This window comes from Oncorhynchus keta, chromosome 37 (assembly GCF_023373465.1).
Source record: "Oncorhynchus keta strain PuntledgeMale-10-30-2019 chromosome 37, Oket_V2, whole genome shotgun sequence".
Classification (NCBI taxonomy): Eukaryota; Metazoa; Chordata; class Actinopteri; order Salmoniformes; family Salmonidae; genus Oncorhynchus; species Oncorhynchus keta.
This window is the reverse complement of record NC_068457.1, coordinates 29154177-29179873: the sequence shown is the minus strand read 5'-3', so window position 1 is coordinate 29179873 and position 25697 is coordinate 29154177. Positions and strand designations below refer to the sequence as shown.

Here is a 25697-nt window from a genome sequence, read left to right as displayed (position 1 = left end):
GGCTGGTGACCTGTCTCTACGGAGGGGGCTGGTGACCTGTCTCTACGGAGGGGGCTGGTGACCTGTCTCTACGGACGGAGGGGGCTGGTGACCTGTCTCTACCTGTCTCGGAGGGGGGCTGGTGACCTGTCTCTACGGAGGGGGCTGGTGACCTGTCTCTACGGAGGGAGGGGCTGGTGACGCAGTCCCTGAGTGCACTGGGCTCTGTGTGAGGGGGTTGTCTCTACGGAGGGACGGAGGGAGGGGGCTGGTGTCCTGTCTCTACGGAGGGAGGGGGCTGGTGTCCTGTCTCTACGGAGGGAGGGGGCTGGTGTCCTGTCTCTACGGAGGGAGGGGGCTGGTGACCTGTCTCTACGGAGGGAGGGGGCTGGCCTGTCTCTACCTGCCTGTCTACGGAGGGAGGGGGCTGGTGGCCTGTCTCTACGGAGGGAGGGGGCTGGTGGCCTGTCTGTACGGAGGGAGGGGGCTGGTGCTGGTGGCCTGTCTCTACGGAGGGAGGGGGGGCTGGTCTGGCCTGTCTCTACGGAGGGAGGGGGCTACGGAGGGAGGGGGGTGCCTGTCTCTACGGAGGGAGGGGGCTGGTGACCTGACGGAGGGAGGGGGGCCTGTCTGTACGGAGGGAGGGGGCTGGTGGCCTGTCTGTACGGAGGGAGGGGGCTGGTGCGGAGGGAGGGGCCTGTCTGTGCGGAGGGAGGGGGCTGGTGGCCTGTCTGTGCGGAGGGAGGGGGCTGCGGAGGGAGGGGGTGGCCTGTCTGCGGAGGGAGGGGCTACGGAGGGAGGGGGCTGGTGGCCTGTCTGTAGGGGCTGGTGGCCGGAGGGAGGGGGCTGGCCTGGTGCGGAGGGAGGGGGCCTGTCTCTAGGGGGCTGGTGGCCTGTCGGAGGGGGGGGGGCTGGGCCTGGTGAGGGGGCTGGTGGCCTGTCTGTGCGGAGGGAGGGGCGGAGGGAGGGGGCTGGTGGCCTGTCTCTACGGAGGGGGGCTGGGCCTGTCTGTACGGAGGGAGGGGGCTGGTGGCCTGTCTCTACGGAGGGGAGGGGGCTGGTGACCTGTCTGTACGGAGGGAGGGGGCTGGTGACCTGTCTGTACGGAGGGAGGGGGGGCTGGTGACCTGTCTGTACGGAGGGAGGGGGCGGAGGGAGGGAGGGGGCTGGTGACCTGTCTGTCTGTACGGAGGGAGGGGGCTGGGAGGGAGGGGGGGCTGGTGACCCTGTCTGTACGGAGGGAGGGGCTGGTGACCTGTCTGTACGGAGGGAGGGGGCTGGTGGCCTGTCTGTGCGGAGGGAGGGGGCTGGTGACCTGTCTGTGTGAATGCCTCCTGCACTGCTGCTGTCTGTTTCCCAAATGACCCCTAGTCCTGATTATAGTGCACTACTTTTGACCAGAACACCATGAGACTAGGGAGCCATTTGAAATGCAGACTCCCATCTCTCACTGTTCTGTGGTGACTCATCCTGCCACCCAGCCGGTGGTCGGTGGGGGAAGACTGAACACAACGTGTCTGACTGACTCTGAGGCGGAGGCTTTTCCACTGACCAACCACACGCACACAGAAACCATTCAGCTCATCAGAGCAGAGTCACTCTAAGCCGCCGGAAAAGAGACGTGTGATTTATTTAGTTAAAGACGATGTATAAACGTTTTAATCAGAACTCACATTAAAGTGTCATGTGACACTTAGCTACGTTCAATGTAGTTGATGGATAAAGTGATTGGTTCATATTGTCACATGGCCTCTGTGTCTCTCCTGTGATTGGCAGATGTCAACGAGTGCAACAAGAGGAATGGAGGATGTGACCACGAGTGTAACAACACTATGGGTAGCTACCATTGCTCCTGTCGCCGCGGTTACATGCTGGTCGGACGCCAGATGTGTAACGGTAAGACACACACACACACACACACACACACACACACACCTTACCTGAAGGAAGCATTGAACTGTCCATACTGTGTGTGTGTGTGTGTGTGTGTGTGTGTTTCAGACGTGGATGAGTGCCAGGATCCAGGTATGTGTGGGACAGCGAGGTGTGTGAACCAGGATGGAGCCTATGACTGTCTGTGTGAGACGGGATATGTTTACGACAACAACACCAAGACCTGCCTCGGTGAGCGGTACACCAAAAACACATGACTCATTACTGACACATTATATACACCAAGACCAAAAACACATTACTCAGTACTGTGAGCCAGTAGCAGTACACCAAAAACACATTACTCAGTACTGACACATTATATACACCAAGACCTGCCGGAGGTGAGCAGTACACCAAAACACATTACTCAGTACTGACACATTATATACACTAAGACCTGCCTAGGTGAGCAGTACACCAAAAACACATTACTCAGAACTGACACATTATATACACTAAGGAGGGAGCAGTACACCAAAAACACATTACTCAGTACTGACACATTATATACACCAAGACCTGCCTGGTGAGCAGTACACCAAAAACACATTGACTCAGTACTGACACATTATATACACCAAGACCTGCCTAGGTGAGCAGTACACCAAAAACACATTACTCAGTACTGACACATTATATACACCAAGACCTGCCTAGGTGAGCAGTAGTACCAAAAACACATTACTCAGTACTGACACATTATATACACCAAGACCTGCCTAGGTGAGCAGTACACCAAAAACACATTACTCAGTACTGACACATTATATACACCAAGACCTGCCTAGGTGAGCAGTACACCAAAAACACATTACTCAGTACTGACACATTATATACACCAAGACCTGCCTAGGTGAGCAGTACACCAAAAACACATTACTCAGTACTGACACATTATATACACCAAGACCTGCCTAGGTGAGCAGTACACCAAAAACACATTACTCAGTACTGAGCACATTATAACACAAGATGCCTAGGTGAGCAGTACACCAAAAACACTGACTGTGGTGACACATTATATACACCAAGACCTGCCTCGGTGAGCAGTACACCAAAAACACATTACTCAGTACTGACACATTATATACACCAAGACCTGCCTAGGTGAGCAGTACACCAAAACACATTACTCAGTACTGACACATTATATACACCAAGACCTGCCTCGGTGAGCAGTACACCAAAAACACATTACTCAGTACTGACACATTATATACATTAAAGACCTGCCTAGGTGAGCAGTACACCAAACCTGCCAGGTGAGCAGTACACCAAAAACACATTACTCAGTACTGACACATTATATACACCAAGACCTGCCTAGGTGAGCAGTACACCAAAAACACATTACTCAGTACTGACACATTATATACACCAAGACCTGCCTAGGTGAGCAGTACACAAAAACACATTACTCAACTGACACATTATATACACCAAGATGGAGGACTCAGTACTGACACATTATATACACCAAGACCTGCCTAGGTGAGCAGTACACACAAAAACACATGACTCAGTACTGACAAAAACACATTATATACACCAAGACCTGCCTAGGTGAGCAGTACACCAAAAACACATTACTCAGTACTGACACATTATATACACCAAGACCTGCCTAGGTGAGCAGTACACCAAAAACACATTACTCAGTACTGACACATTATATACACCAAGACCTGCCTAGGTGAGCAGTACACCAAAAACACATGACTCAGTACTGACACATTATATACACCAAGACCTGCCTAGGTGAGCAGTACACCAAAAACACATGACTCAGTACTGACACATTATATACACCAAGACCTGCCTCGGTGAGCAGTACACCAAAAACACATTACTCAGTACTGACACATTATATACACCAAGACCTGCCTAGGTGAGCAGTACACCAAAAACACATTACTCAGTACTGACACATTATATACACCAAGACCTGCCTAGGTGAGCAGTACACCAAAAACACATTACTCAGTACTGACACATTATATACACCAAGACCTGCCTAGGTGAGCAGTACACCAAAAACACATTACTCAGTACTGACACATTATATACACCAAGACCTGCCTCGGTGAGCAGTACACCAAAAACACATTACTCAGTACTGACACATTATATACACCAAGACCTGCCTAGGTGAGCAGTACACCAAAAACACATTACTCAGTACTGACACATTATGTACATGTAATACATACTATAATGTATAGAATACATTATATACAGTGCATTCAGAAAGTATTCAGACCCCTTGACATTTTCCACATTTTGTTACGTTACAGCCTTATTCTAAAATGGATTAAAAATAAAACCGTATGTCATCAATCTACACACAATACCCCGTAATGACAAAGTAAAAACAGGTTTTTAGAAATATTTGCAAATGTATTGAAAATATTAAAAAAAGATACCTTAATTATATAAGTATTCAGACCTTTTGCTATGAGACTCGAAACTAAGCTCAGGTGCATCCTGTTTCCATTGATCATCCTTGAGATGTTTCTACAACTTGATTGGAGTCCACCTGTGGTATATTCAACTGATTGGACATGATTTAGAAAGAAACACTCCTGTCTATATAAGGTCCCACAGTTGACAGGGCATGTCAGAGCTAAAACCAAGCCATGATGTCGAAGGCATTGTCCATAGAGCTCTGAGACAGGATTGTGTCGGCACAGATCTGGGGAAGGGTACCAAAACATTTCTGCAGCATTGAAGGTCCCCAAGAACACAGTGGCCTCCTTCATTCTTAAATGGAAGATGTTTGGAACCACCAAGACTCTTCCTAGAGCTGGCTGCCCGGCCAAACTTAGCAATCGGGGGAGAAGAGAAGGGCCTTGGTCAGGGAGGTGACCAAGAACCCGAAGGTCACTATGACAGAGCTCCAGAGTTCCTATGTGGAGATGGGAGAACCTTCCAGAAGGACAACCAACTCTGCAGCACTCCACCAATCAGGCCTTTATGGTAGAGTGGCCAGATGGATTCTCGCTTGGATTCTCTGGTATGATGATACCAAGATTGAACTCTTTGTCCTGAATGCCAAGGGTCACGTCTGGAGGAAACCGGGCACCATCCCTACGGTGAAGCATGGTGGTGGCACCATCCCTATGGTGAAGCGTGGTGGCACCATTCCTACGGTGAAGCATGGCGGTGGCACCATCCCTACGGTGAAGCGTGGTGGCACCATCCCTACGGTGAAGCGTGGTGGTGGCACCATCCCTACGGTGAAGCGTGGTGGTGGCACCATCCCTACGGTGAAGCGTGGTGGTGGCACCATCCCTACGGTGAAGCGTGGTGGTGGCACCATCCCTACGGTGAGCGTGGTGGTGGCACCATCCCTACGGTGAAGCGTGGTGGCTGGCGGCATCCCCGGTGAAGCGTGGTGGCGGCGCCATCCCTACGGTGAAGCGTGGTGGTGGCGGCGCCATCCCTACGGTGAAGCGTGGTGGTGGCGGCGCCATCCCTACGGTGAAGCGTGGTGGTGGCGGCGCCATCCCTACGGTGAAGCGTGGTGGTGGCGGCGCCATCCCTACGGTGAAGCGTGGTGGTGGCGGCGCCATCCCTACGGTGAAGCGTGGTGGTGGCGGCGCCATCCCTACGGTGAAGCGTGGTGGTGGCGGCGCCATCCCTACGGTGAAGCGTGGTGGTGGCGGCGCCATCCCTACGGTGAAGCGTGGTGGTGGCGGCGCCATCCCTACGGTGAAGCGTGGTGGTGGCGGCGCCATCCCTACGGTGAAGCGTGGTGGTGGCGGCATCCCACGGTGAAGCTGGTGGCGGGATGGTGAAGCGTGGTGGCGGCAGCATCATGCTGTGGGGATGTTTTTCAGGGGCAGGGACTGGGAGACTAGTCAGGAAGGAGGGAAAGATGAACGGAACAAAGTACAGAGATCCTTGATGAAAACCTGCTCCAGAGCGATCAGGACCTCAGACTGGGGAAAAGGGTTCACCTTCCAACAGGACAATGCGTCTCTGAATGTCCTTGAGTGGACCTGCCAGAGCCCGGACTTGAACCCCATCAAACATCTCTGGAGAGACCTGAAAATAGCTGTGCTGCGACGCTCCCCTTCCAACCTGAGAGGATCTGCAGAGCAGAATGGGAGAAACTCCCCGACTACAGGTGTGCCAAGCTTGTAGCTTCACACCCAAGAAGACTTGAGGCTGTAATCGCTGCCAAAGTTGCTTTAACAAAGTAAAAAGTTGGAAAACTTCATTTAAAAAAAAAAGGTCAAGGTGTCTGAATACATTTGAATGCAGTGTGTGTGTATACAGCCAGGTGTAGCTAGTCCAGTGGTGCAGCCAGCTGTCCTTCATACATACCAACACACACACTGTCATATACACATACACACGCCAGTGGAGGCTGGTGGGAGGCGCTATAGAAGGACCGGCTCATTGTAATGGAATGTAATAAATGGAACGGAGTCCAACGTGGTTTCCATACGTTTCATGTTTTTGGATACGAATTCCAGTCATTTACAATGAGCCTGTTCTCCAATAGCTCCTCCTACCAGCCTCCACTGACATACACAATCTCTCTCTCACACTCTGAGACACACACACACACACACACACACACACACACACACACACACACACAGACGACTGTCACACACACACACACACACACACACACACACACACAGACGACTGCCACACACACACACACACACACACACACACAGACGACTGCCTCGACTGCCAAAGTAAGCTGTTAGCACGTCATCTTTTTATTTATAGTCAAAACATTCTGTTAAATGTTTTTTTTACAAGACCGATCTCTATCTGCACGACATCCTCTCCTGCCAAACGCTCAATGGTCCTTATAAATGTCATTGGGAAATGTAATCCTAGTCTTTTATTTGTCAAACAAGTTTGTTCCTGTCTTGCATTCAACTTACTGAGAGAGAAGGAGGAAGGGAGGAAGGGAGGGAGAGAAAGCGGGGGAGGGAGGGAAAGCGAGGGAGGGAGGGAAAGCGGGGGAGGGAAGGAAAGCGAGGGAGGGAGGGAAAGCGGGGGAGGGAGGGAAAGCGAGGGAGGGAAGGAAAGCGAGGGAGGGAAGGAAAGCGGGGGAGGGAAGGAAAGCGGGGGAGGGAGGGAGGAAGCGGGGGAGGGAAGGAAGGTAGGAAGGAAGGAAGGTAGGAAGGTAGGAAGGAAGCAGGGAGGGAGGAAGAGAAAAAGGAAAGCGGGGGAGGGGGGAGGGAGCGGGGAGGGGGAGGGGGAAAGCGGGGGAGGGAGGGGGGAGCGGGGGGAGGGAGGGAGGGAAAGCGGGGGGGGGGGGAGGGAGGGGGGGAGGGAGGGCGGCGGTCACAGAGTTACTCTTTAGAAGAACTAACATTTATCCATCCATATCATAATAAACCTCATGGCCTTCTATGGTCATTCAGACAGACAGAGACAGACGTTCTGGTTTCATCCCAAATGGTTCCCCATTCCCTATGTAGTGCACTACTTTAGACCCCGGCTGTAGGGGAATAAGGTGCCATTTGGGACATGGTTCAGTTGACATCAGGAGAGATCTAAGTCAGGAGTTGTTCCTCCATCTGTTGATGCTGATAACATTTTTAGAGACGTTGTTTTTCACTTCAGTGGTTTTCTCCCCCAGTCTTGTCTGGGGGTTGTAGTTCCAGAGATGGACCAATGGACACCCTTCTCTGTTTTGTCTCCCTCTTCCTCTCTGTGTCTCTGTCTCGGTCTCTCTCTGTGTCTCTGTCTCTCTGTCTCTGTCTCTCTGTCTCTGTCTCTCTGTCTCTCTGTCTCTCTGTCTGTGTGTCTCTGTCTCTGTCTCTCTCTCTGTCAGATGTGGACGAGTGTGAGCAGGGAGTGTGTGAGGAGTGTGTGAACACACCCGGTAGTTTCCGGTGTTTCTGTGACGGTCGGCAGGGCAAGAAGTTGAGCCACGACCTCAGGAGCTGTCAGGTAAAAAGTCCATTATCAAGACCCGTAGAAAACACCCCCTATCTGTTAGTCCGGGATTCAGTCAAAGGTTCATTATCGACAAGCAGCACTGTACTCTAGACCAGGGCTCCCAACCCTCTTCCTGGAGATCTACCGTCCTGTGGATGTTCAGTCTACTTCCAGACACAAATGGGAGAACACCTCACTCTGAGCATGTTACTCATCGTAGCAGAGCTGGTTAGGCTGTTGTCATGTTATCCAGAGCGTTGGTGACTGTAACTGTGCTGCTTGTAACAATTTAATTGTTTTTTTTGCCGACACTGGTTATATCCTCCCCCTCTCTCTCCTCCCCCTCTCTCTCCTCCCCCTCTCTCTCCCCCACCTCTCTCTCCTCCCCTTCTCCCCCTCTCTCCTCCCCCTCCCCCCCTCTCTTTCCCCCACCTCTCTCTCTCTCCCCCACCTCTCCCTCCCCCCTCTCTCCCCACCTCTCTCCCTCCCCCCTCTCTCCCCTCTCTCTCCTCCCCCACCTCTCTCTCCCCCCTCTCTCTCTCCCCCCTCCTCTCTCCTCCCCTCCCCTCCCCCCCCACCTCTCTCTCCTCCCCACCTCTCTCCCCCACCCCTCTCTCTCCTCCCCCCTCTCTCTCCCCCCACCTCTCTCTCCCCCCCACCCTCTCTCCCCCACCTCTCCTCCCCCCCCCACCTCTCTCTCTCCCCCACCCTCTCTCTCTCCCCCACCCTCTCTCTCTCCTCCACCTCTCTCTCCTTCCCCACCTCTCTCTCCTTCCCCCTCTCTCTCCTCCCCTCTCTCCTCCCCCCCTCTCTCTCCCTCTCTCTCCTCTCTCTCCTCCCCCTCCCCCCTCTCTCCCCCACCAGGAGATCACTACATGCGTCTCTCTCACCATGAAGAGGAACTCCCGTTCTCTCTACCTGGGCCGAATGTTCAGCGGAGTCCCAGTGGTCAGGCTACGCTTCCGCAGGAGAGTCCAGACTGGGTAGGCCTTACCTTTAACCTCTAACCTTTTAACCTTACCGCAGGAGAGTCCAGACTGGGTAGGCCTTACCTTTAACCTCTAACCTTTTAACCTTACCAGTCTCCTGAGGTTTCACCCTCTTTTCCAAGAGACCTGGAAAGATGCCAGCAAGGCATAAGCATTGTAAGGGTTCATAGTTCCAACCATAGTCTTGTACCATTGTAGAACTATATTACATCCTGTCTTTGTCTCACCCTCCTCTAGCTTCTCAGCTGAGTTTGACCTCCGTACCTTTGACCCAGAGGGGGTCATCTTCTTCGCTGGTGGTCACCTGAACAGTTCCTGGATTGTTCTTGCAATGCATCATGGGAAACTGGAGCTGCAGCTGAGGTACGGGGCGGTCAGCCGGGTCACCAGCAGTGGGCCTGCCGTCAACGACGGACAGTGGAGAAAGGTCAGAGGTTATTCTGGGGTTTACAAGGTGGGGGGGGGTAACTTATAGTCTAAAGTGGCATCTCCTCTCCTGAGGGGTCATTGACTCAGTTGTGCATCCCAAATGGCCCCCTATTCCCTATGTAGTGCACTACTTGTTGGAGGAGGTGTTACTAGGGACCTGGTCAGAATGTGTGCTGTATAGGAAATAGGATATCATTCAGGACTGAGACACTGTAGGATAAGAACGTGTCAAATGTTTTTTTTTTTTTTTTTTTTTACAATTTGAGCTCCTGTCTTTTCTGATTGGTCTGTAGATCTCAGTGGAGGAGCAGGGGCGGAGTCTGGTGATAAAGATTGACAGGGAGGCAGTGATGAAGATAGCTGTGAATGGAGATCTGTTCACCCTGAAGAAAGGCATGCATGAACTCAACCTGACTGTAGGGGGCGTCCCTTTCAAAGAGGACAGTCTCATCAACCAGGTTAGAGGGGGTGGGGTCTGTTCTCTCTAGAATCTCTGTTATGGGGAGATGTGTGCGTGTTCTCTGTCTAATGTGTGTTAGAGGGGGTGGGGTCTGTTCTCTCTAGAATCTCTTATGGGGAGATGTGCGTGTTCTCTGTCTAATGTGTGTTAGAGGGGGTGGGGTCTGTTCTCTCTAGAATCTCTGTTATGGGGAGATGTGTGCGTGTTCTCTGTCTAATGTGTGTTAGAGGGGGTGGGGTCTGTTCTCTCTAGAATCTCTTATGGGGAGATGTGTGTGTTCTCCAGGTGAACCCGAGGTTTGATGGCTGTATGCGTGAGTGGCGCTGGTTAACAGGAGAGGATACGTCCATTCAGGAGACCATCAGGTCGAATGACAACATGCAGTGTTTCAGTACAGAACAGCCCGGAACCTATTACCCTGGGACAGGCTTCGCTCTGTTCAACATCACATACGGTGGGTCTGGTGTGTGTGTGTGTGTGTGTGTGTGTGTGTGTGTGTGTGTGTGTGTGTGTGTGTGTGTGTGTGTGTGTGTGTGTGTGTGTGTGTGTGTGTGTGTGTGTGTGTGTGTGTGTGTGTGTGTGTGTCTCTATGCATCTTCTGATTTGTATGTATCGTTTACACATTGACCTGTGTGTGTATAACCACATCTCTCCCCCAGCAGAGTCCCAGTCTCTGAGTATCCAGCTGACTCTCATCTCTCCCCAGCAGAGTCCCAGTCTCTGAGTATCCAGCTGACTCTCATCTCTCCCCAGCAGAGTCCCAGTCTCTGAGTATCCAGCTGACTCTCATCTCTCCCCCCAGCAGAGTCCCAGTCTCTGAGTATCCAGCTGACTCTCATCTCATCTCCCCAGCAGAGTCCCAGTCTCTGAGTATCCAGCTGACTCTCATCTCTCCCCAGCAGAGTCCCAGTCTCTGAGTATCCAGCTGACTCTCATCTCTCCCCAGCAGAGTCCCAGTCTCTGAGTATCCAGCTGACTCTCATCTCTCTCCCCAGCAGAGTCCCAGTCTCTGAGTATCCAGCTGACTCTCATCTCTCCCCAGCAGAGTCCCAGTCTCTGAGTATCCAGCTGACTCTCATCTCTCCCCAGCAGAGTCCCAGTCTCTGAGTATCCAGCTGACTCTCATCTCTCCCCCCAGCAGAGTCCCAGTCTCTGAGTATCCAGCTGACTCTCATCTCTCTCCCCAGCAGAGTCCCAGTCTCTGAGTATCCAGCTGACTCTCATCTCTCCCCAGCAGAGTCCCAGTCTCTGAGTATCCAGCTGACTCTCATCTCTCCCCAGCAGAGTCCCAGTCTCTGAGTATCCAGCTGACTCTCATCTCTCCCCAGCAGAGTCCCAGTCTCTGAGTATCCAGCTGACTCTCATCTCTCTCCCCAGCAGAGTCCCAGTCTCTGAGTATCCAGCTGACTCTCATCTCTCCCCAGCAGAGTCCCAGTCTCTGAGTATCCAGCTGACTCTCATCTCTCTCCCCAGCAGAGTCCCAGTCTCTGAGTATCCAGCTGACTCTCATCTCTCCCCCAGCAGAGTCCCAGTCTCTGAGTATCCAGCTGACTCTCACCTCTCTCTCCCCAGCAGAGTCCCAGTCTCTGAGTATCCAGCTGACTCTCATCTCTCTCCCCAGCAGAGTCCCAGTCTCTGAGTATCCAGCTGACTCTCATCTCTCCCCAGCAGAGTCCCAGTCTCTGAGTATCCAGCTGACTCTCATCTCTCCCCAGCAGAGTCCCAGTCTCTGAGTATCCAGCTGACTCTCATCTCTCTCCCCAGCAGAGTCCCAGTCTCTGAGTATCCAGCTGACTCTCATCTCTCCCCAGCAGAGTCCCAGTCTCTGAGTATCCAGCTGACTCTCATCTCTCTCCCCAGCAGAGTCCCAGTCTCTGAGTATCCAGCTGACTCTCATCTCTCCCCAGCAGAGTCCCAGTCTCTGAGTATCCAGCTGACTCTCATCTCTCCCCAGCAGAGTCCCAGTCTCTGAGTATCCAGCTGACTCTCATCTCTCCCCAGCAGAGTCCCAGTCTCTGAGTATCCAGCTGACTCTCATCTCTCCCCAGCAGAGTCCCAGTCTCTGAGTATCCAGCTGACTCTCATCTCTCCCCAGCAGAGTCCCAGTCTCTGAGTATCCAGCTGACTCTCATCTCTCTCCCCAGCAGAGTCCCAGTCTCTGAGTATCCAGCTGACTCTCATCTCTCTCCCCAGCAGAGTCCCAGTCTCTGAGTATCCAGCTGACTCTCATCTCTCCCCAGCAGAGTCCCAGTCTCTGAGTATCCAGCTGACTCTCATCTCTCCCCAGCAGAGTCCCAGTCTCTGAGTATCCAGCTGACTCTCATCTCTCTCCCCAGCAGAGTCCCAGTCTCTGAGTATCCAGCTGACTCTCATCTCTCTCCCCAGCAGAGTCCCAGTCTCTGAGTATCCAGCTGACTCTCATCTCTCTCCCCAGCAGAGTCCCAGTCTCTGAGTATCCAGCTGACTCTCATCTCTCTCCCCCCAGCAGAGTCCCAGTCTCTGAGTATCCAGCTGACTCTCATCTCTCTCCCCAGCAGAGTCCCAGTCTCTGAGTATCCAGCTGACTCTCATCTCTCTCCCCAGCAGAGTCCCAGTCTCTGAGTATCCAGCTGACTCTCATCTCTCCCCAGCAGAGTCCCAGTCTCTGAGTATCCAGCTGACTCTCATCTCTCCCCAGCAGAGTCCCAGTCTCTGAGTATCCAGCTGACTCTCATCTCTCCCCAGCAGAGTCCCAGTCTCTGAGTATCCAGCTGACTCTCATCTCTCTCCCCAGCAGAGTCCCAGTCTCTGAGTATCCAGCTGACTCTCATCTCTCTCCCCAGCAGAGTCCCAGTCTCTGAGTATCCAGCTGACTCTCATCTCTCTCCCCAGCAGAGTCCCAGTCTCTGAGTATCCAGCTGACTCTCATCTCTCCCCAGCAGAGTCCCAGTCTCTGAGTATCCAGCTGACTCTCATCTCTCTCCCCAGCAGAGTCCCAGTCTCTGAGTATCCAGCTGACTCTCATCTCTCTCCCCAGCAGAGTCCCAGTCTCTGAGTATCCAGCTGACTCTCATCTCTCTCCCCAGCAGAGTCCCAGTCTCTGAGTATCCAGCTGACTCTCATCTCTCCCCCCAGCAGAGTCCCAGTCTCTGAGTATCCAGCTGACTCATCTCTCTCCCCAGCAGAGTCCCAGTCTCTGAGTATCCAACTGACTCTCATCTCTCTCCCCAGCAGAGTCCCAGTCTCTGAGTATCCAGCTGACTCTCATCTCTCCCCCCAGCAGAGTCCCAGTCTCTGAGTATCCAGCTGACTCTCATCTCTCCCCAGCAGAGTCCCAGTCTCTGAGTATCCAGCTGACTCTCATCTCTCCCCCAGCAGAGTCCCAGTCTCTGAGTATCCAGCTGACTCTCATCTCCCCCCAGCAGAGTCCCAGTCTCTGAGTATCCAGCTGACTCATCTCTCCCCCCAGCAGAGTCCCAGTCTCTGAGTATCCAGCTGACTCATCTCTCTCCCCAGCAGAGTCCCAGTCTCTGAGTATCCAGCTGACTCTCATCTCTCCCCAGCAGAGTCCCAGTCTCTGAGTATCCAGCTGACTCTCATCTCTCTCCCCAGCAGAGTCCCAGTCTCTGAGTATCCAGCTGACTCTCATCTCTCTCCCCCAGCAGAGTCCCAGTCTCTGAGTATCCAGCTGACTCTCATCTCTCTCCCCAGCAGAGTCCCAGTCTCTGAGTATCCAGCTGACTCTCATCTCTCTCCCCAGCAGAGTCCCAGTCTCTGAGTATCCAGCTGACTCTCATCTCTCTCCCCAGCAGAGTCCCAGTCTCTGAGTATCCAGCTGACTCTCATCTCTCTCCCCCAGCAGAGTCCCAGTCTCTGAGTATCCAGCTGACTCTCATCTCTCCCCAGCAGAGTCCCAGTCTCTGAGTATCCAGCTGACTCTCATCTCTCTCCCCAGCAGAGTCCCAGTCTCTGAGTATCCAGCTGACTCTCATCTCTCCCCAGCAGAGTCCCAGTCTCTGAGTATCAGCTGACTCTCATCTCTCCCCCAGCAGAGTCCCAGTCTCTGAGTATCCAGCTGACTCTCATCTCTCTCCCCAGCAGAGTCCCAGTCTCTGAGTATCCAGCTGACTCTCATCTCTCTCCCCAGCAGAGTCCCAGTCTCTGAGTATCCAGCTGACTCTCATCTCTCCCCAGCAGAGTCCCAGTCTCTGAGTATCCAGCTGACTCTCATCTCTCTCCCCCAGCAGAGTCCCAGTCTCTGAGTATCCAGCTGACTCTCATCTCTCTCCCCAGCAGAGTCCCAGTCTCTGAGTATCCAGCTGACTCTCATCTCTCTCCCCAGCAGAGTCCCAGTCTCTGAGTATCCAGCTGACTCTCATCTCTCTCCCCAGCAGAGTCCCAGTCTCTGAGTATCCAGCTGACTCTCATCTCTCTCCCCAGCAGAGTCCCAGTCTCTGAGTATCCAGCTGACTCTCATCTCTCTCCCCAGCAGAGTCCCAGTCTCTGAGTATCCAGCTGACTCTCATCTCTCCCCAGCAGAGTCCCAGTCTCTGAGTATCCAGCTGACTCTCATCTCTCTCCCCCCAGCAGAGTCCCAGTCTCTGAGTATCCAGCTGACTCTCATCTCTCCCCAGCAGAGTCCCAGTCTCTGAGTATCCAGCTGACTCTCATCTCTCCCCCCAGCAGAGTCCCAGTCTCTGAGTATCCAGCTGACTCTCATCTCTCTCCCCAGCAGAGTCCCAGTCTCTGAGTATCCAGCTGACTCTCATCTCTCTCCCCAGCAGAGTCCCAGTCTCTGAGTATCCAGCTGACTCATCTCTCTCCCCAGCAGAGTCCCAGTCTCTGAGTATCCAGCTGACTCTCATCTCTCTCCCCCCAGCAGAGTCCCAGTCTCTGAGTATCCAGCTGACTCATCTCTCTCTCCCCAGCAGAGTCCCAGTCTCTGAGTATCCAGCTGACTCATCTCTCTCTCCCCAGCAGAGTCCCAGTCTCTGAGTATCCAGCTGACTCATCTCTCTCCCCAGCAGAGTCCCAGTCTCTGAGTATCCAGCTGACTCTCATCTCTCCCCCGGCAGAGTCCCAGTCTCTGAGTATCCAGCTGACTCTCATCTCTCTCCCCCCAGCAGAGTCCCAGTCTCTGAGTATCCAGCTGACTCATCTCTCTCTCCCCAGCAGAGTCCCAGTCTCTGAGTATCCAGCTGACTCATCTCTCTCCCCAGCAGAGTCCCAGTCTCTGAGTATCCAGCTGACTCTCATCTCTCCCCCCAGCAGAGTCCCAGTCTCTGAGTATCCAGCTGACTCTCATCTCTCCCCAGCAGAGTCCCAGTCTCTGAGTATCCAGCTGACTCTCATCTCTCTCCCCAGCAGAGTCCCAGTCTCTGAGTATCCAGCTGACTCTCATCTCCCCAGCAGAGTCCCAGTCTCTGAGTATCCAGCTGACTCTCATCTCTCTCCCCAGCAGAGTCCCAGTCTCTGAGTATCCAGCTGACTCTCATCTCTCTCCCCAGCAGAGTCCCAGTCTCTGAGTATCCAGCTGACTCTCATCTCTCCCCAGCAGAGTCCCAGTCTCTGAGTATCCAGCTGACTCTCATCTCTCTCCCCCAGCAGAGTCCCAGTCTCTGAGTATCCAGCTGACTCTCATCTCTCTCCCCCAGCAGAGTCCCAGTCTCTGAGTATCCAGCTGACTCTCATCTCTCCCCAGCAGAGTCCCAGTCTCTGAGTATCCAGCTGACTCTCATCTCTCTCCCCAGCAGAGTCCCAGTCTCTGAGTATCCAGCTGACTCTCATCTCTCCCCAGCAGAGTCCCAGTCTCTGAGTATCCAGCTGACTCTCATCTCTCTCCCCAGCAGAGTCCCAGTCTCTGAGTATCCAGCTGACTCTCATCTCTCTCCCCAGCAGAGTCCCAGTCTCTGAGTATCCAGCTGACTCTCATCTCTCTCCCCAGCAGAGTCCCAGTCTCTGAGTATCCAGCTGACTCTCATCTCTCCCCAGCAGAGTCCCAGTCTCTGAGTATCCAGCTGACTCTCATCTCTCTCCCCCAGCAGAGTCCCAGTCTCTGAGTATCCAGCTGACTCTCATCTCTCTCCCCAGCAGAGTCCCAGTCTCTGAGTATCCAGCTGACTCTCATCTCTCTCCCCAGCAGAGTCCCAGTCTCTGAGTATCCAGCTGACTCTCATCTCTCTCCCCAGCAGAGTCCCAGTCTCTGAGTATCCAGCTGACTCTCATCTCTCTCCCCAGCAGAGTCCCAGTCTCTGAGTATCCAGCTGACTCTCATCTCTCTCCCCAGCAGAGTCCCAGTCTCTGAGTATCCAGCTGACTCTCATCTCTCCCCAGCAGAGTCCCAGTCTCTGAGTATCCAGCTGACTCTCATCTCTCTCCCCCAGCAGAGTCCCAGTCTCTGAGTATCCAACTGACTCTCATCTCTCCCCAGCAGAGTCCCAGTCTCTGAGTATCCAGCTGACTCTCATCTCTCCCCCCAGCAGAGTCCCAGTCTCTGAGTATCCAGCTGACTCATCTCTCTCCCCAGCAGAGTCCCAGTCTCTGAGTATCCAGCTGACTCTCATCTCTCTCCCCCCAGCAGAGTCCCAGTCTCTGAGTATCCAGCTGACTCTCATCTCTCCCCCCAGCAGAGTCCCAGTCTCTGAGTATCCAGCTGACTCTCATCTCTCTCCCCAGCAGAGTCCCAGTCTCTGAGTATCCAGCTGACTCATCTCTCTCCCCCAGCAGAGTCCCAGTCTCTGAGTATCCAGCTGACTCATCTCTCTCCCCAGCAGAGTCCCAGTCTCTGAGTATCCAGCTGACTCATCTCTCTCCCCAGCAGAGTCCCAGTCTCTGAGTATCCAGCTGACTCTCATCTCTCTCCCCCAGCAGAGTCCCAGTCTCTGAGTATCCAGCTGACTCATCTCTCTCCCCAGCAGAGTCCCAGTCTCTGAGTATCCAGCTGACTCTCATCTCTCTCCCCCCAGCAGAGTCCCAGTCTCTGAGTATCCAGCTGACTCATCTCTCTCCCCAGCAGAGTCCCAGTCTCTGAGTATCCAGCTGACTCATCTCTCTCCCCAGCAGAGTCCCAGTCTCTGAGTATCCAGCTGACTCTCATCTTCTCCCCCCAGCAGAGTCCCAGTCTCTGAGTATCCAGCTGACTCATCTCTCTCCCCAGCAGAGTCCCAGTCTCTGAGTATCCAGCTGACTCATCTCTCTCCCCCAGCAGAGTCCCAGTCTCTGAGTATCCAGCTGATCTCTCTCCCCAGCAGAGTCCCAGTCTCTGAGTATCCAGCTGACTCATCTCTCTCCCCAGCAGAGTCCCAGTCTCTGAGTATCCAGCTGACTCATCTCTCTCCCCAGCAGAGTCCCAGTCTCTGAGTATCCAGCTGACTCTCATCTCTAGAACAGGTCCCCAGACCAGAGTCCCAGTCTCTGAGTATCCAGCTGACTCTCATCTCTCTCCCCAGCAGAGTCCCAGTCTCTGAGTATCCAGCTGACTCTCATCTCCCCCCAGCAGAGTCCCAGTCTCTGAGTATCCAGCTGACTCTCATCTCTCCCCAGCAGAGTCCCAGTCTCTGAGTATCCAGCTGACTCTCATCTCTCCCCAGCAGAGTCCCAGTCTCTGAGTATCCAGCTGACTCTCATCTCTCCCCAGCAGAGTCCCAGTCTCTGAGTATCCAGCTGACTCTCATCTCTCCCCAGCAGAGTCCCAGTCTCTGAGTATCCAGCTGACTCTCATCTCTCTCCCCAGCAGAGTCCCAGTCTCTGAGTATCCAGCTGACTCTCATCTCTCTCCCCAGCAGAGTCCCAGTCTCTGAGTATCCAGCTGACTCATCTCTCTCCCCAGCAGAGTCCCAGTCTCTGAGTATCCAGCTGACTCTCATCTCCCCCAGCAGAGTCCCAGTCTCTGAGTATCCAGCTGACTCTCATCTCTCCCCAGCAGAGTCCCAGTCTCTGAGTATCCAGCTGACTCTCATCTGAACTCTCCCCAGCAGAGTCCCAGTCTCTGAGTATCCAGCTGACTCTCATCTCTCCCCAGCAGAGTCCCAGTCTCTGAGTATCCAGCTGACTCTCATCTCTCCCCAGCAGAGTCCCAGTCTCTGAGTATCCAGCTGACTCTCATCTCTCCCCAGCAGAGTCCCAGTCTCTGAGTATCCAGCTGACTCTCATCTCTCCCCCCAGCAGAGTCCCAGTCTCTGAGTATCCAGCTGACTCTCATCTCTCCCCAGCAGAGTCCCAGTCTCTGAGTATCCAGCTGACTCTGAGACCAGCCTCCACTGTTGGGGTTCTATTGGCCCTGGTTTATCAGGACAGCGTCCCTCTCTCCATCTCTCTCTCCGACTACCACAGAGACAACCAGGAGTGGCGGGAGGTGAGAGTTTACTTGGCCCGACGCTGTCGGTCTGTCTGACTCTATTTGCTTTATTGGCATGATGTAACAATGTAGATATTGAGAAAGCTTACTTTGGAGATTTACAATATTAACATAATTCAAATAATAATAATCAATATTGTCCGGGACAACAGTAACAACAATAATCAAGGGTCAAAATAACCATTGAACGATAATAACAATGGAGGACATATTATATATATATTATACATATATATTTTTTACATTTTGTCAGGATATGCAGGTCCGTCTCAGGTTCTGCTGTTGTGTCGTTTAGGGCCAGATAGCACTGCATTGTGATTTGTGTTTGTACTTGTGTTTCCCAATAAGCAATATAGTTTTGTTTTGACTGTGTTGTAATTTGGTTTATTCTGATTGATTGAATGTTCTGGTCCGGAGGCTTCAGTGTGTTAGTAGAACAGGTTTGTGAACTCAGGACCAGCTAGATGAGGGGACTGAGGCTTCAGTATGTTAGTAGAACAGGTTTGTGAACTCAGGACCAGCTGGATGAGGGGACTGAGGCTTCAGTATGTTAGTAGAACAGGTTTGTGAACTCAGGACCAGCTGGATGAGGGGACTGAGGCTTCAGTATGTTAGTAGAACAGGTTTGTGAACTCAGGACCAGCTGGATGAGGGGACTGAGGCTTCAGTATGTTAGTAGAACAGGTTTGTGAACTCAGGACCAGCTGGATGAGGGGACTGAGGCTTCAGTATGTTAGTAGAACAGGTTTGTGAACTCAGGACCAGCTAGATGAGGGGACTGAGGCTTCAGTATGTTAGTAGAACAGGTTTGTGAACTCAGGACCAGCTAGATGAGGGGACTGAGGCTTCAGTATGTTAGTAGAACAGGTTTGTGAACTCAGGACCAGCTGGATGAGGGGACTGAGGCTTCAGTATGTTAGTAGAACAGGTTTGTGAACTCAGGACCAGCTAGATGAGGGGACTGAGGCTTCAGTATGTTAGTAGAACAGGTTTGTGAACTCAGGACCAGCTGGATGAGGGGACTGAGGCTTCAGTGTGTTAGTAGAACAGGTTTGTGAACTCAGGACCAGCTGGATGAGGGGACTGAGGCTTCAGTGTGTTAGTAGAACAGTTAGGTGAACTCAGGACCAGCTGGATGAGGGGACTGAGGCTTCAGTATGTTAGTAGAACAGGTTTGTGAACTCAGGACCAGCTAGATGAGGGGACTGAGGCTTCAGTATGTTAGTAGAACAGGTTTGTGAACTCAGGACCAGCTGGATGAGGGGACTGAGGCTTCAGTATGTTAGTAGAACAGGTTTGTGAACTCAGGACCAGCTGGATGAGGGGACTGAGGCTTCAGTGTGTTAGTAGAACAGGTTTGTGAACTCAGGACCAGCTGGATGAGGGGACTGAGGCTTCAGTGTGTTAGTAGAACAGGTAGGTGAACTCAGGACCAGCTGGATGAGGGGACTGAGGCTTCAGTGTGTTAGTAGAACAGGTTCGTGAACTCAGGACCAGCTGGATGAGGGGACTGAGGCTTCAGTGTGTTAGTGGAACAGGTTCGTGAACTCAGGACCAGCTAGATGAGGGGACTGAGGCTTCAGTGTGTTAGTAGAACAGTTGTGTGAACTCAGGACCAGCTGGATGAGGGGACTGAGGCTTCAGTGTGTTAGTGGAACAGGTTCGTGAACTCAGGACCAGCTAGATGAGGGGACTGAGGCTTCAGTATGTTAGTAGAACAGGTTTGTGAACTCAGGACCAGCTGGATGAGGGGACTGAGGCATCAGTGTGTTAGTAGAACAGGTAGGTGAACTCAGGACCAGCTGGATGAGGGGACTGAGGCATCAGTGTGTTAGTAGAACAGGTAGGTGAACTCAGGACCAGCTGGATGAGGGGACTCTCTTCTTTGGTCAGCTCCTGGTATTGCAGGGCTCGGTAATGATATGTCACTGTATGTTTCTAAAACTGAATTGTTTTTAAAAGTTTTTATTAATGGATATTGGTCTAATTCTGCCCTGCATGCATGGCTGCCTGACTCGCTGTCTGACTCTGACCTCTCTCTGGCTGCCTGACTCTGACCTCTCTCTGGCTGCCTGACTCTGACCTCTCTCTGGCTGCCTGACTCTGACCTCTCTCTGGCTGCCTGACTCTGACCTCTCTCTGGCTGCCTGACTCTGACCTCTCTCTGGCTGCCTGACTCTGACCTCTCTCTGGCTGCCTGACTCTGACCTCTCTCTGGCTGCCTGACTCTGACCTCTCTCTGGCTGTCTGACTCTGACCTCTCTCTGTCTGTCTGACTCTGACCTCTCTCTGGCTGTCTGACTCTGACCTCTGTCTGTCTGACTCTGACCTCTCTCTGTCTGTCTGACTCTGACCTCTCTCTGTCTGTCTGACTCTGACCTCTCTCTGGCTGCCTGACTCTCTGTCTGTCTGACTCTGACCTCTCTCTGTCTGTCTGACTCTGACCTCTCTCTGTCTGTCTGACTCTGACCTCTCTCTGTCTGTCTGACTCTGACCTCTCTCTGGCTGCCTGACTCTGACCTCTCTCTGGCTGCCTGACTCTGACCTCTCTCTGGCTGCCTGACTCTGACCTCTCTCTGTCTGTCTGACTCTGACCTCTCTCTGTCTGTCTGACTCTGACCTCTCTCTGTCTGTCTGACTCTGACCTCTCTCTGTCTGTCTGACTCTGACCTCTCTCTGTCTGTCTGACTCTGACCTCTCTCTGTCTGTCTGACTCTGACCTCTCTCTGGCTGTCTGACTCTGACCTCTCTCTGGCTGCCTGACTCTGACCTCTCTCTGGCTGCCTGACTCTGACCTCTCTCTGTCTGTCTGACTCTGACCTCTCTCTGTCTGTCTGACTCTGACCTCTCTCTGTCTGTCTGACTCTGACCTCTCTCTGTCTGTCTGACTCTGACCTCTCTCTGTCTGTCTGACTCTGACCTCTCTCTGTCTGTCTGACTCTGACCTCTCTCTGTCTGTCTGACTCTGACCTCTCTCTGTCTGTCTGACTCTGACCTCTCTCTGTCTGTCTGACTCTGACCTCTCTGTCTGTCTCTGACTCTCTGTCTGTCTCTGACCTCTCTGTCTGACTCTGACCTCTCTGTCTGACTCTGACCTCTGACCTCTCTCTCTCTGTCTGTCTCTGACTCTGACCTCTCTGTCTGTCTGTCTCTGTCTGACTCTGACCTCTCTCTGTCTGTCTGACCTCTCTCTGTCTGTCTGTCTGTCTGTCTGTCAGACTCTGACCTCTCTCTGTCTGTCTGCCTGACTCTGACCTCTCTCTGTCTGTCTGCCTGACTCTGACCTCTCTCTGTCTGTCTGCCTGACTCTGACCTCTCTCTGTCTGTCTGCCTGACTCTGACCTCTCTCTGTCTGTCTGCCTGACTCTGACCTCTCTCTGTCTGTCTGCCTGACTCTGACCTCTCTCTGACCTCTCTCTGTCCGACTCTGACCTCTCTCTCTCTGTCTGTCTGACTCTGACCTCTCTCTGTCTGTCTGACCTCTGTCTGGCTGTCTGAATTCATGTTTTGTTTGTCTCGAGTGTGATGTCTGTCTGACTGTCTATCCCCCCCCAGTATGTCCTGGTCTCTGTGGGTGATGTGATCGTGGCCAGCGCCCCGGCCTTCCTGTGTGATGCAGAGGTTCATGAGGTCAATGTGACGGTCAGTGGGAACCTGACCATACTAGAGGTGGACGGTCAGCCTGGACAGAGTCACACCACACCTGGACAGGAGACGGTTGACCTCAGCCTGCCTTCAACCACCTTTATAGGAGGGCTCCCCGGTGAGTTATACTGGTATGGGAGGGCTCCCCGGTGAGTTAGACGGGTATGGGAGGGCTCCCCGGTGAGTTAGACGGGTATAGGAGGGCTCCCCGGTGAGGTAGACTGGTATAGGAGGGCTCCCCGGTGAGGTAGACTGGTATGGGAGGGCTCCCCGGTGAGGTAGACTGGTATAGGAGGGCTCCCCGGTGAGTTAGACGGGTATAGGAGGGCTCCCCGGTGAGGTAGACTGGTATAGGAGGGCTCCCCGGTGAGGTAGACTGGTATAGGAGGGCTCCCCGGTGAGGTAGACTGGTATGGGAGGGCTCCCCGGTGAGGTAGACTGGTATAGGAGGGCTCCCCGGTGAGGTAGACTGGTATAGGAGGGCTCCCCGGTGAGGTAGACTGGTATAGGAGGGCTCCCCGGTGAGGTAGACTGGTATAGGAGGGCTCCCCGGTGAGGTAGACTGGTATGGGAGGGCTCCCCGGTGAGTTAGACGGGTATAGGAGGGCTCCCCGGTGAGGTAGACTGGTATAGGAGGGCTCCCCGGTGAGGTAGACTGGTATAGGAGGGCTCCCCGGTGAGTTAGACGGGTATAGGAGGGCTCCCCGGTGAGGTAGACTGGTATGGGAGGGCTCCCCGGTGAGTTAGACTGGTATAGGAGGGCTCCCCGGTGAGTTAGACGGGTATGGGAGGGCTCCCCGGTGAGTTAGACGGGTATGGGAGGGCTCCCCGGTGAGGTAGACTGGTATGGGAGGGCTCCCCGGTGAGTTAGACTGGTATAGGAGGGCTCCCCGGTGAGTTAGACGGGTATAGGAGGGCTCCCCGGTGAGTTAGACTGGTATGGGAGGGCTCCCCGGTGAGTTAGACTGGTATAGGAGGGCTCCCCGGTGAGGTAGACTGGTATAGGAGGGCTCCCCGGTGAGGTAGACTGGTATAGGAGGGCTCCCCGGTGAGGTAGACGGGTATAGGAGGGCTCCCCGGTGAGGTAGACGGGTATAGGCACATGTAACACATACTCATTACTACTGTACTCTAGACAAACAACACACACACACACACACACACACACACACACACACACACACACACACACACACACACACAGTTTCACCATGACCATTAACCACTTCTCCTGGTGTCATTAATTTCCGTTCTGACCTGTGACCTCTAACCCCTGTACCAGACGTGCCCCTGGTGTCGACCCTGGTGTCGTCGTTCTACCGCGGCTGCATGGAGGTGACGATCAACGGCCTGGCTCTGGACCTGGACGAGGCCTTCCACAAACACAACGACATCCGCTCCCACTCCTGCCCTCTGCTGGGGGGCCTTGTGACCGCTGCAGTCCCCTTCAGCCCCGTCCTCACTGGAGCAGGGGGGAGTTGCCCCGAGACACTGATCTTGGGTCAGTTTGACATTTCCCCCACAGATGGTTAAGGTTAGGATTAGGGGGAGTGGAAGTTGATCCTAGATCTGTAGCAAGGGGAGACTTCACCCCGTCCACTACAGTCCACCATAACCCACAGGGCCTTAACCTAAGCAAGGACTGAGTCCCAAATAGCACTCTATTCCCTATATGACCCCTATGGGTTCTGGTCAAAACTAGTGCACTATTTAGGGAATAGGGTGCCATTTGGGAAGTACCCAGGAGCTGGCCGAGTGGCCAACCCTTCTCCTGACCAACCCTCAGTCATTCTGCCCTCAGCGTGATTGAATGTAGGAGCAGCACTCTCACATCTGAGGTTGCAGGTGCGTAGGAAAATTCAGTGATGTCTCGAAAACAAAAATCCAATATTTCACACGGCTCTTGACAGTATGTTTTAGTGTAATGAGCTCATGTATCGGCCTCACGGCCTTCGTCAGAGATCACGGTGATCAAACTGGATCCATAAGTGGAATAACTGGCAGTAATCCAGAAGAGGTTAAGGTCAACTGACCCAGTCCATTGTGGAATAAACCCTATAAGGTGTAATTCAGTAGCACAAGGCTTTGTTGTTGTACAACTTGCACACCATCGCAGGTGAAAATGGACTGAGTTTAATAAAAACATCTGTCCGGTGCTTTTCCAACTTAATGCAAACTTAGTCTACCTGCAATTTAGCTCTGCACACTGCCTACAGATTACAGCATAGGGCTCTGCCTTCTGTTAATATGACCCCATTAAAGACCCTTCCTTCCCCTCCCAAACCATGCTTCTAGTCCTCTACAGTTACATCCACCCACCGTCAGCCAATGAAACACTCCATTACTGTCCCCCTTTCACATGCCCCGCCCTCCTTCCCTCAGTATCACCAATCAGCACACGCCAGGAACACACTTTAAGCCAATCAGACGAGGCTAATTAACATGCAGTAACCAATCAGACACACGGGGGAGGGCATCAAGAGCACTGCTTCACCACACTGAGCTACTGAGAGAATAGGAGTGGAAGTGTTGTAATATACTGTATGTGTAAATAATGTGATGCTTTTTAGAAAAGAAGACAAAAGGAAATAAAGACCTGAACACATTGAGATAATCACCCAAAACAGGTCCACTTCTCTCCAGAATGTCAGAACAAACATCTTTCATTAGGCCAGAAAAGGGCTACAGTATTTCCTCCTCTGGGATCGAGAGTTTCTGATGAGTTTCACAATGGAGCGATCGATGGTTTTCTCCTCTGTGTTGTGTGTTTATTATACTATAGGTTTGTTTGGCTGCTGATTTATTCTCCTGTCTTTTAGTCTTTACATCCCTGATCACATCAATTCAGTCTGATTTATTCTCCTGTCTTTTAGTCTTTACATCCCTGATCACATCAATTCAGTCTGATTTATTCTCCTGTCTTTTAGTCTTTACATCCCTGATCACATCAATTCAGTCTGATTTATTCTCCTGTCTTTTAGTCTTTACATCCCTGATCACATCAATTCAGTCTGATTTATTCTCCTGTCTTTTAGTCTTTACATCCCTGATCACATCAATTCAGTCTGATTTAAAAACGTAATAAAGATGATGACATGGGAGTTTTAAAACTGGTTGTGGAGAGATTTATTTTTAGTATTTTTTTCATTGTGCTGCTCATTATGTCTTAGCCCAGTGTGACCATGATAATGTCCCAAATGGGACCCGATGTCGTCCACTAGGTTTGAACAGGGCCCTGGTCATCAGAGCTGAACACTGCAACTACATCACATGACCACTAGGTGGAACCAGAAGCGTAATAACAAATCACACGGTTCAGTCAGTATTTTTTATCATGTAAAACATTTTAATAGCGGGATCCCACCACAGTGAGAAAAGTTGGTTCACATTTCAAACATTTGGTTCTCCTCTCAATTTATGTTCCAGTTAATCACTGAACCAAGCCCTTTCTACTCTCTGAACCAAGCCCTTCCTACTCTCTGAACCAAGCCCTTCCTACTCTCTGAACCAAGCCCTTCCTACTCTCTGAACCAAGCCCTTCCTACTCTCTGAACCAAGCCCTTCCTACTCTCTGAACCAAGCCCTTCCTACTCTCTGAACCAAGCCCTTCCTACTCTCTGAACCAAGCCCTTCCTACTCTCTGACCCAAGCCCTTCCTACTCTCTGAACCAAGCCCTTCCTACTCTCTGACCCAAGCCCTTCCTACTCTCTGACCCAAGCCCTTCCTACTCTCTGAACCAAGCCCTTCCTACTCTCTGAACCAAGCCCTTCCTACTCTCTGAACCAAGCCCTTCCTACTCTCTGAACCAAGCCCTTCCTACTCTCTGACCCAAGCCCTTCCTACTCTCTGAACCAAGCCCTTCCTACTCTCTGAACCAAGCCCTTCCTACTCTCTGAACCAAGCCCTTCCTACTCTCTGAACCAAGCCCTTCCTACTCTCTGAACCAAGCCCTTCCTACTCTCTGACCCAAGCCCTTCCTACTCTCTGACCCAAGCCCTTCCTAATCTC

The 25697-nt window shown here is 52.6% G+C and overlaps 1 protein-coding gene and 4 long non-coding RNA genes across 21 annotated transcripts in view; 3 read left to right on the top strand and 2 right to left on the bottom strand.

Moving 5' to 3' along the window:
• gas6 (growth arrest-specific 6) overlaps nucleotides 1-24798 on the top strand; it is a gene marked incomplete at its 5' end in the record, with an annotated part of 40214 nt that extends 15416 nt beyond the window's left edge. The window contains 10 exons of the mRNA XM_052500204.1: nucleotides 1756-1875; nucleotides 1981-2103; nucleotides 7724-7842; nucleotides 8695-8813; nucleotides 9057-9246; nucleotides 9542-9706; nucleotides 9994-10162; nucleotides 17898-18040; nucleotides 21599-21806; nucleotides 22971-24798. Of these exons, the coding sequence (XP_052356164.1) occupies nucleotides 1756-1875; nucleotides 1981-2103; nucleotides 7724-7842; nucleotides 8695-8813; nucleotides 9057-9246; nucleotides 9542-9706; nucleotides 9994-10162; nucleotides 17898-18040; nucleotides 21599-21806; nucleotides 22971-23221 (1607 nt within the window). The remainder of the gene's footprint in view (nucleotides 1-1755; nucleotides 1876-1980; nucleotides 2104-7723; nucleotides 7843-8694; nucleotides 8814-9056; nucleotides 9247-9541; nucleotides 9707-9993; nucleotides 10163-17897; nucleotides 18041-21598; nucleotides 21807-22970) is intronic.
• LOC127916877 (uncharacterized) lies at nucleotides 2474-3976 on the top strand. Of its 6 annotated transcripts, XR_008096480.1 has the most exons (5): nucleotides 2474-2571; nucleotides 2638-2832; nucleotides 3177-3306; nucleotides 3478-3607; nucleotides 3803-3923. It is a non-coding gene; the product is annotated as an uncharacterized LOC127916877 (long non-coding RNA). The 6 variants fall into 6 exon arrangements; XR_008096481.1 differs by lacking the exon at nucleotides 2474-2571 and having other exon boundaries at nucleotides 2702-2832; nucleotides 3478-3672; nucleotides 3868-3976; XR_008096482.1 differs by lacking the exons at nucleotides 2474-2571; nucleotides 3803-3923 and adding an exon at nucleotides 3933-3975 and having other exon boundaries at nucleotides 2702-2832; nucleotides 3478-3672.
• On the bottom strand, nucleotides 2682-4911 carry LOC127916878 (uncharacterized). Of its 2 annotated transcripts, XR_008096483.1 has the most exons (4): nucleotides 4055-4911; nucleotides 3730-3989; nucleotides 2949-3013; nucleotides 2682-2824 (listed from the first exon to the last, which is right to left on the bottom strand). It is a non-coding gene; the product is annotated as an uncharacterized LOC127916878 (long non-coding RNA). The 2 variants fall into 2 exon arrangements; XR_008096484.1 differs by lacking the exon at nucleotides 2949-3013.
• LOC127916879 (uncharacterized) lies at nucleotides 19827-20957 on the bottom strand. 10 transcript variants are annotated; one of them, XR_008096490.1, is made up of 3 exons: nucleotides 20764-20957; nucleotides 20464-20613; nucleotides 19827-20422 (listed from the first exon to the last, which is right to left on the bottom strand). It is a non-coding gene; the product is annotated as an uncharacterized LOC127916879 (long non-coding RNA). The 10 variants fall into 10 exon arrangements; XR_008096489.1 differs by having other exon boundaries at nucleotides 19827-20276; nucleotides 20539-20613; XR_008096487.1 differs by having other exon boundaries at nucleotides 19827-20276; nucleotides 20539-20638; nucleotides 20789-20957.
• LOC127916880 (uncharacterized) lies at nucleotides 21855-22615 on the top strand. Of its 2 annotated transcripts, none has more exons than XR_008096497.1 (3): nucleotides 21855-21904; nucleotides 22432-22524; nucleotides 22587-22615. It is a non-coding gene; the product is annotated as an uncharacterized LOC127916880 (long non-coding RNA). The 2 variants fall into 2 exon arrangements; XR_008096496.1 differs by lacking the exon at nucleotides 21855-21904 and adding an exon at nucleotides 22364-22400.
• Nucleotides 24799-25697: the final 899 nt, after the last annotated feature.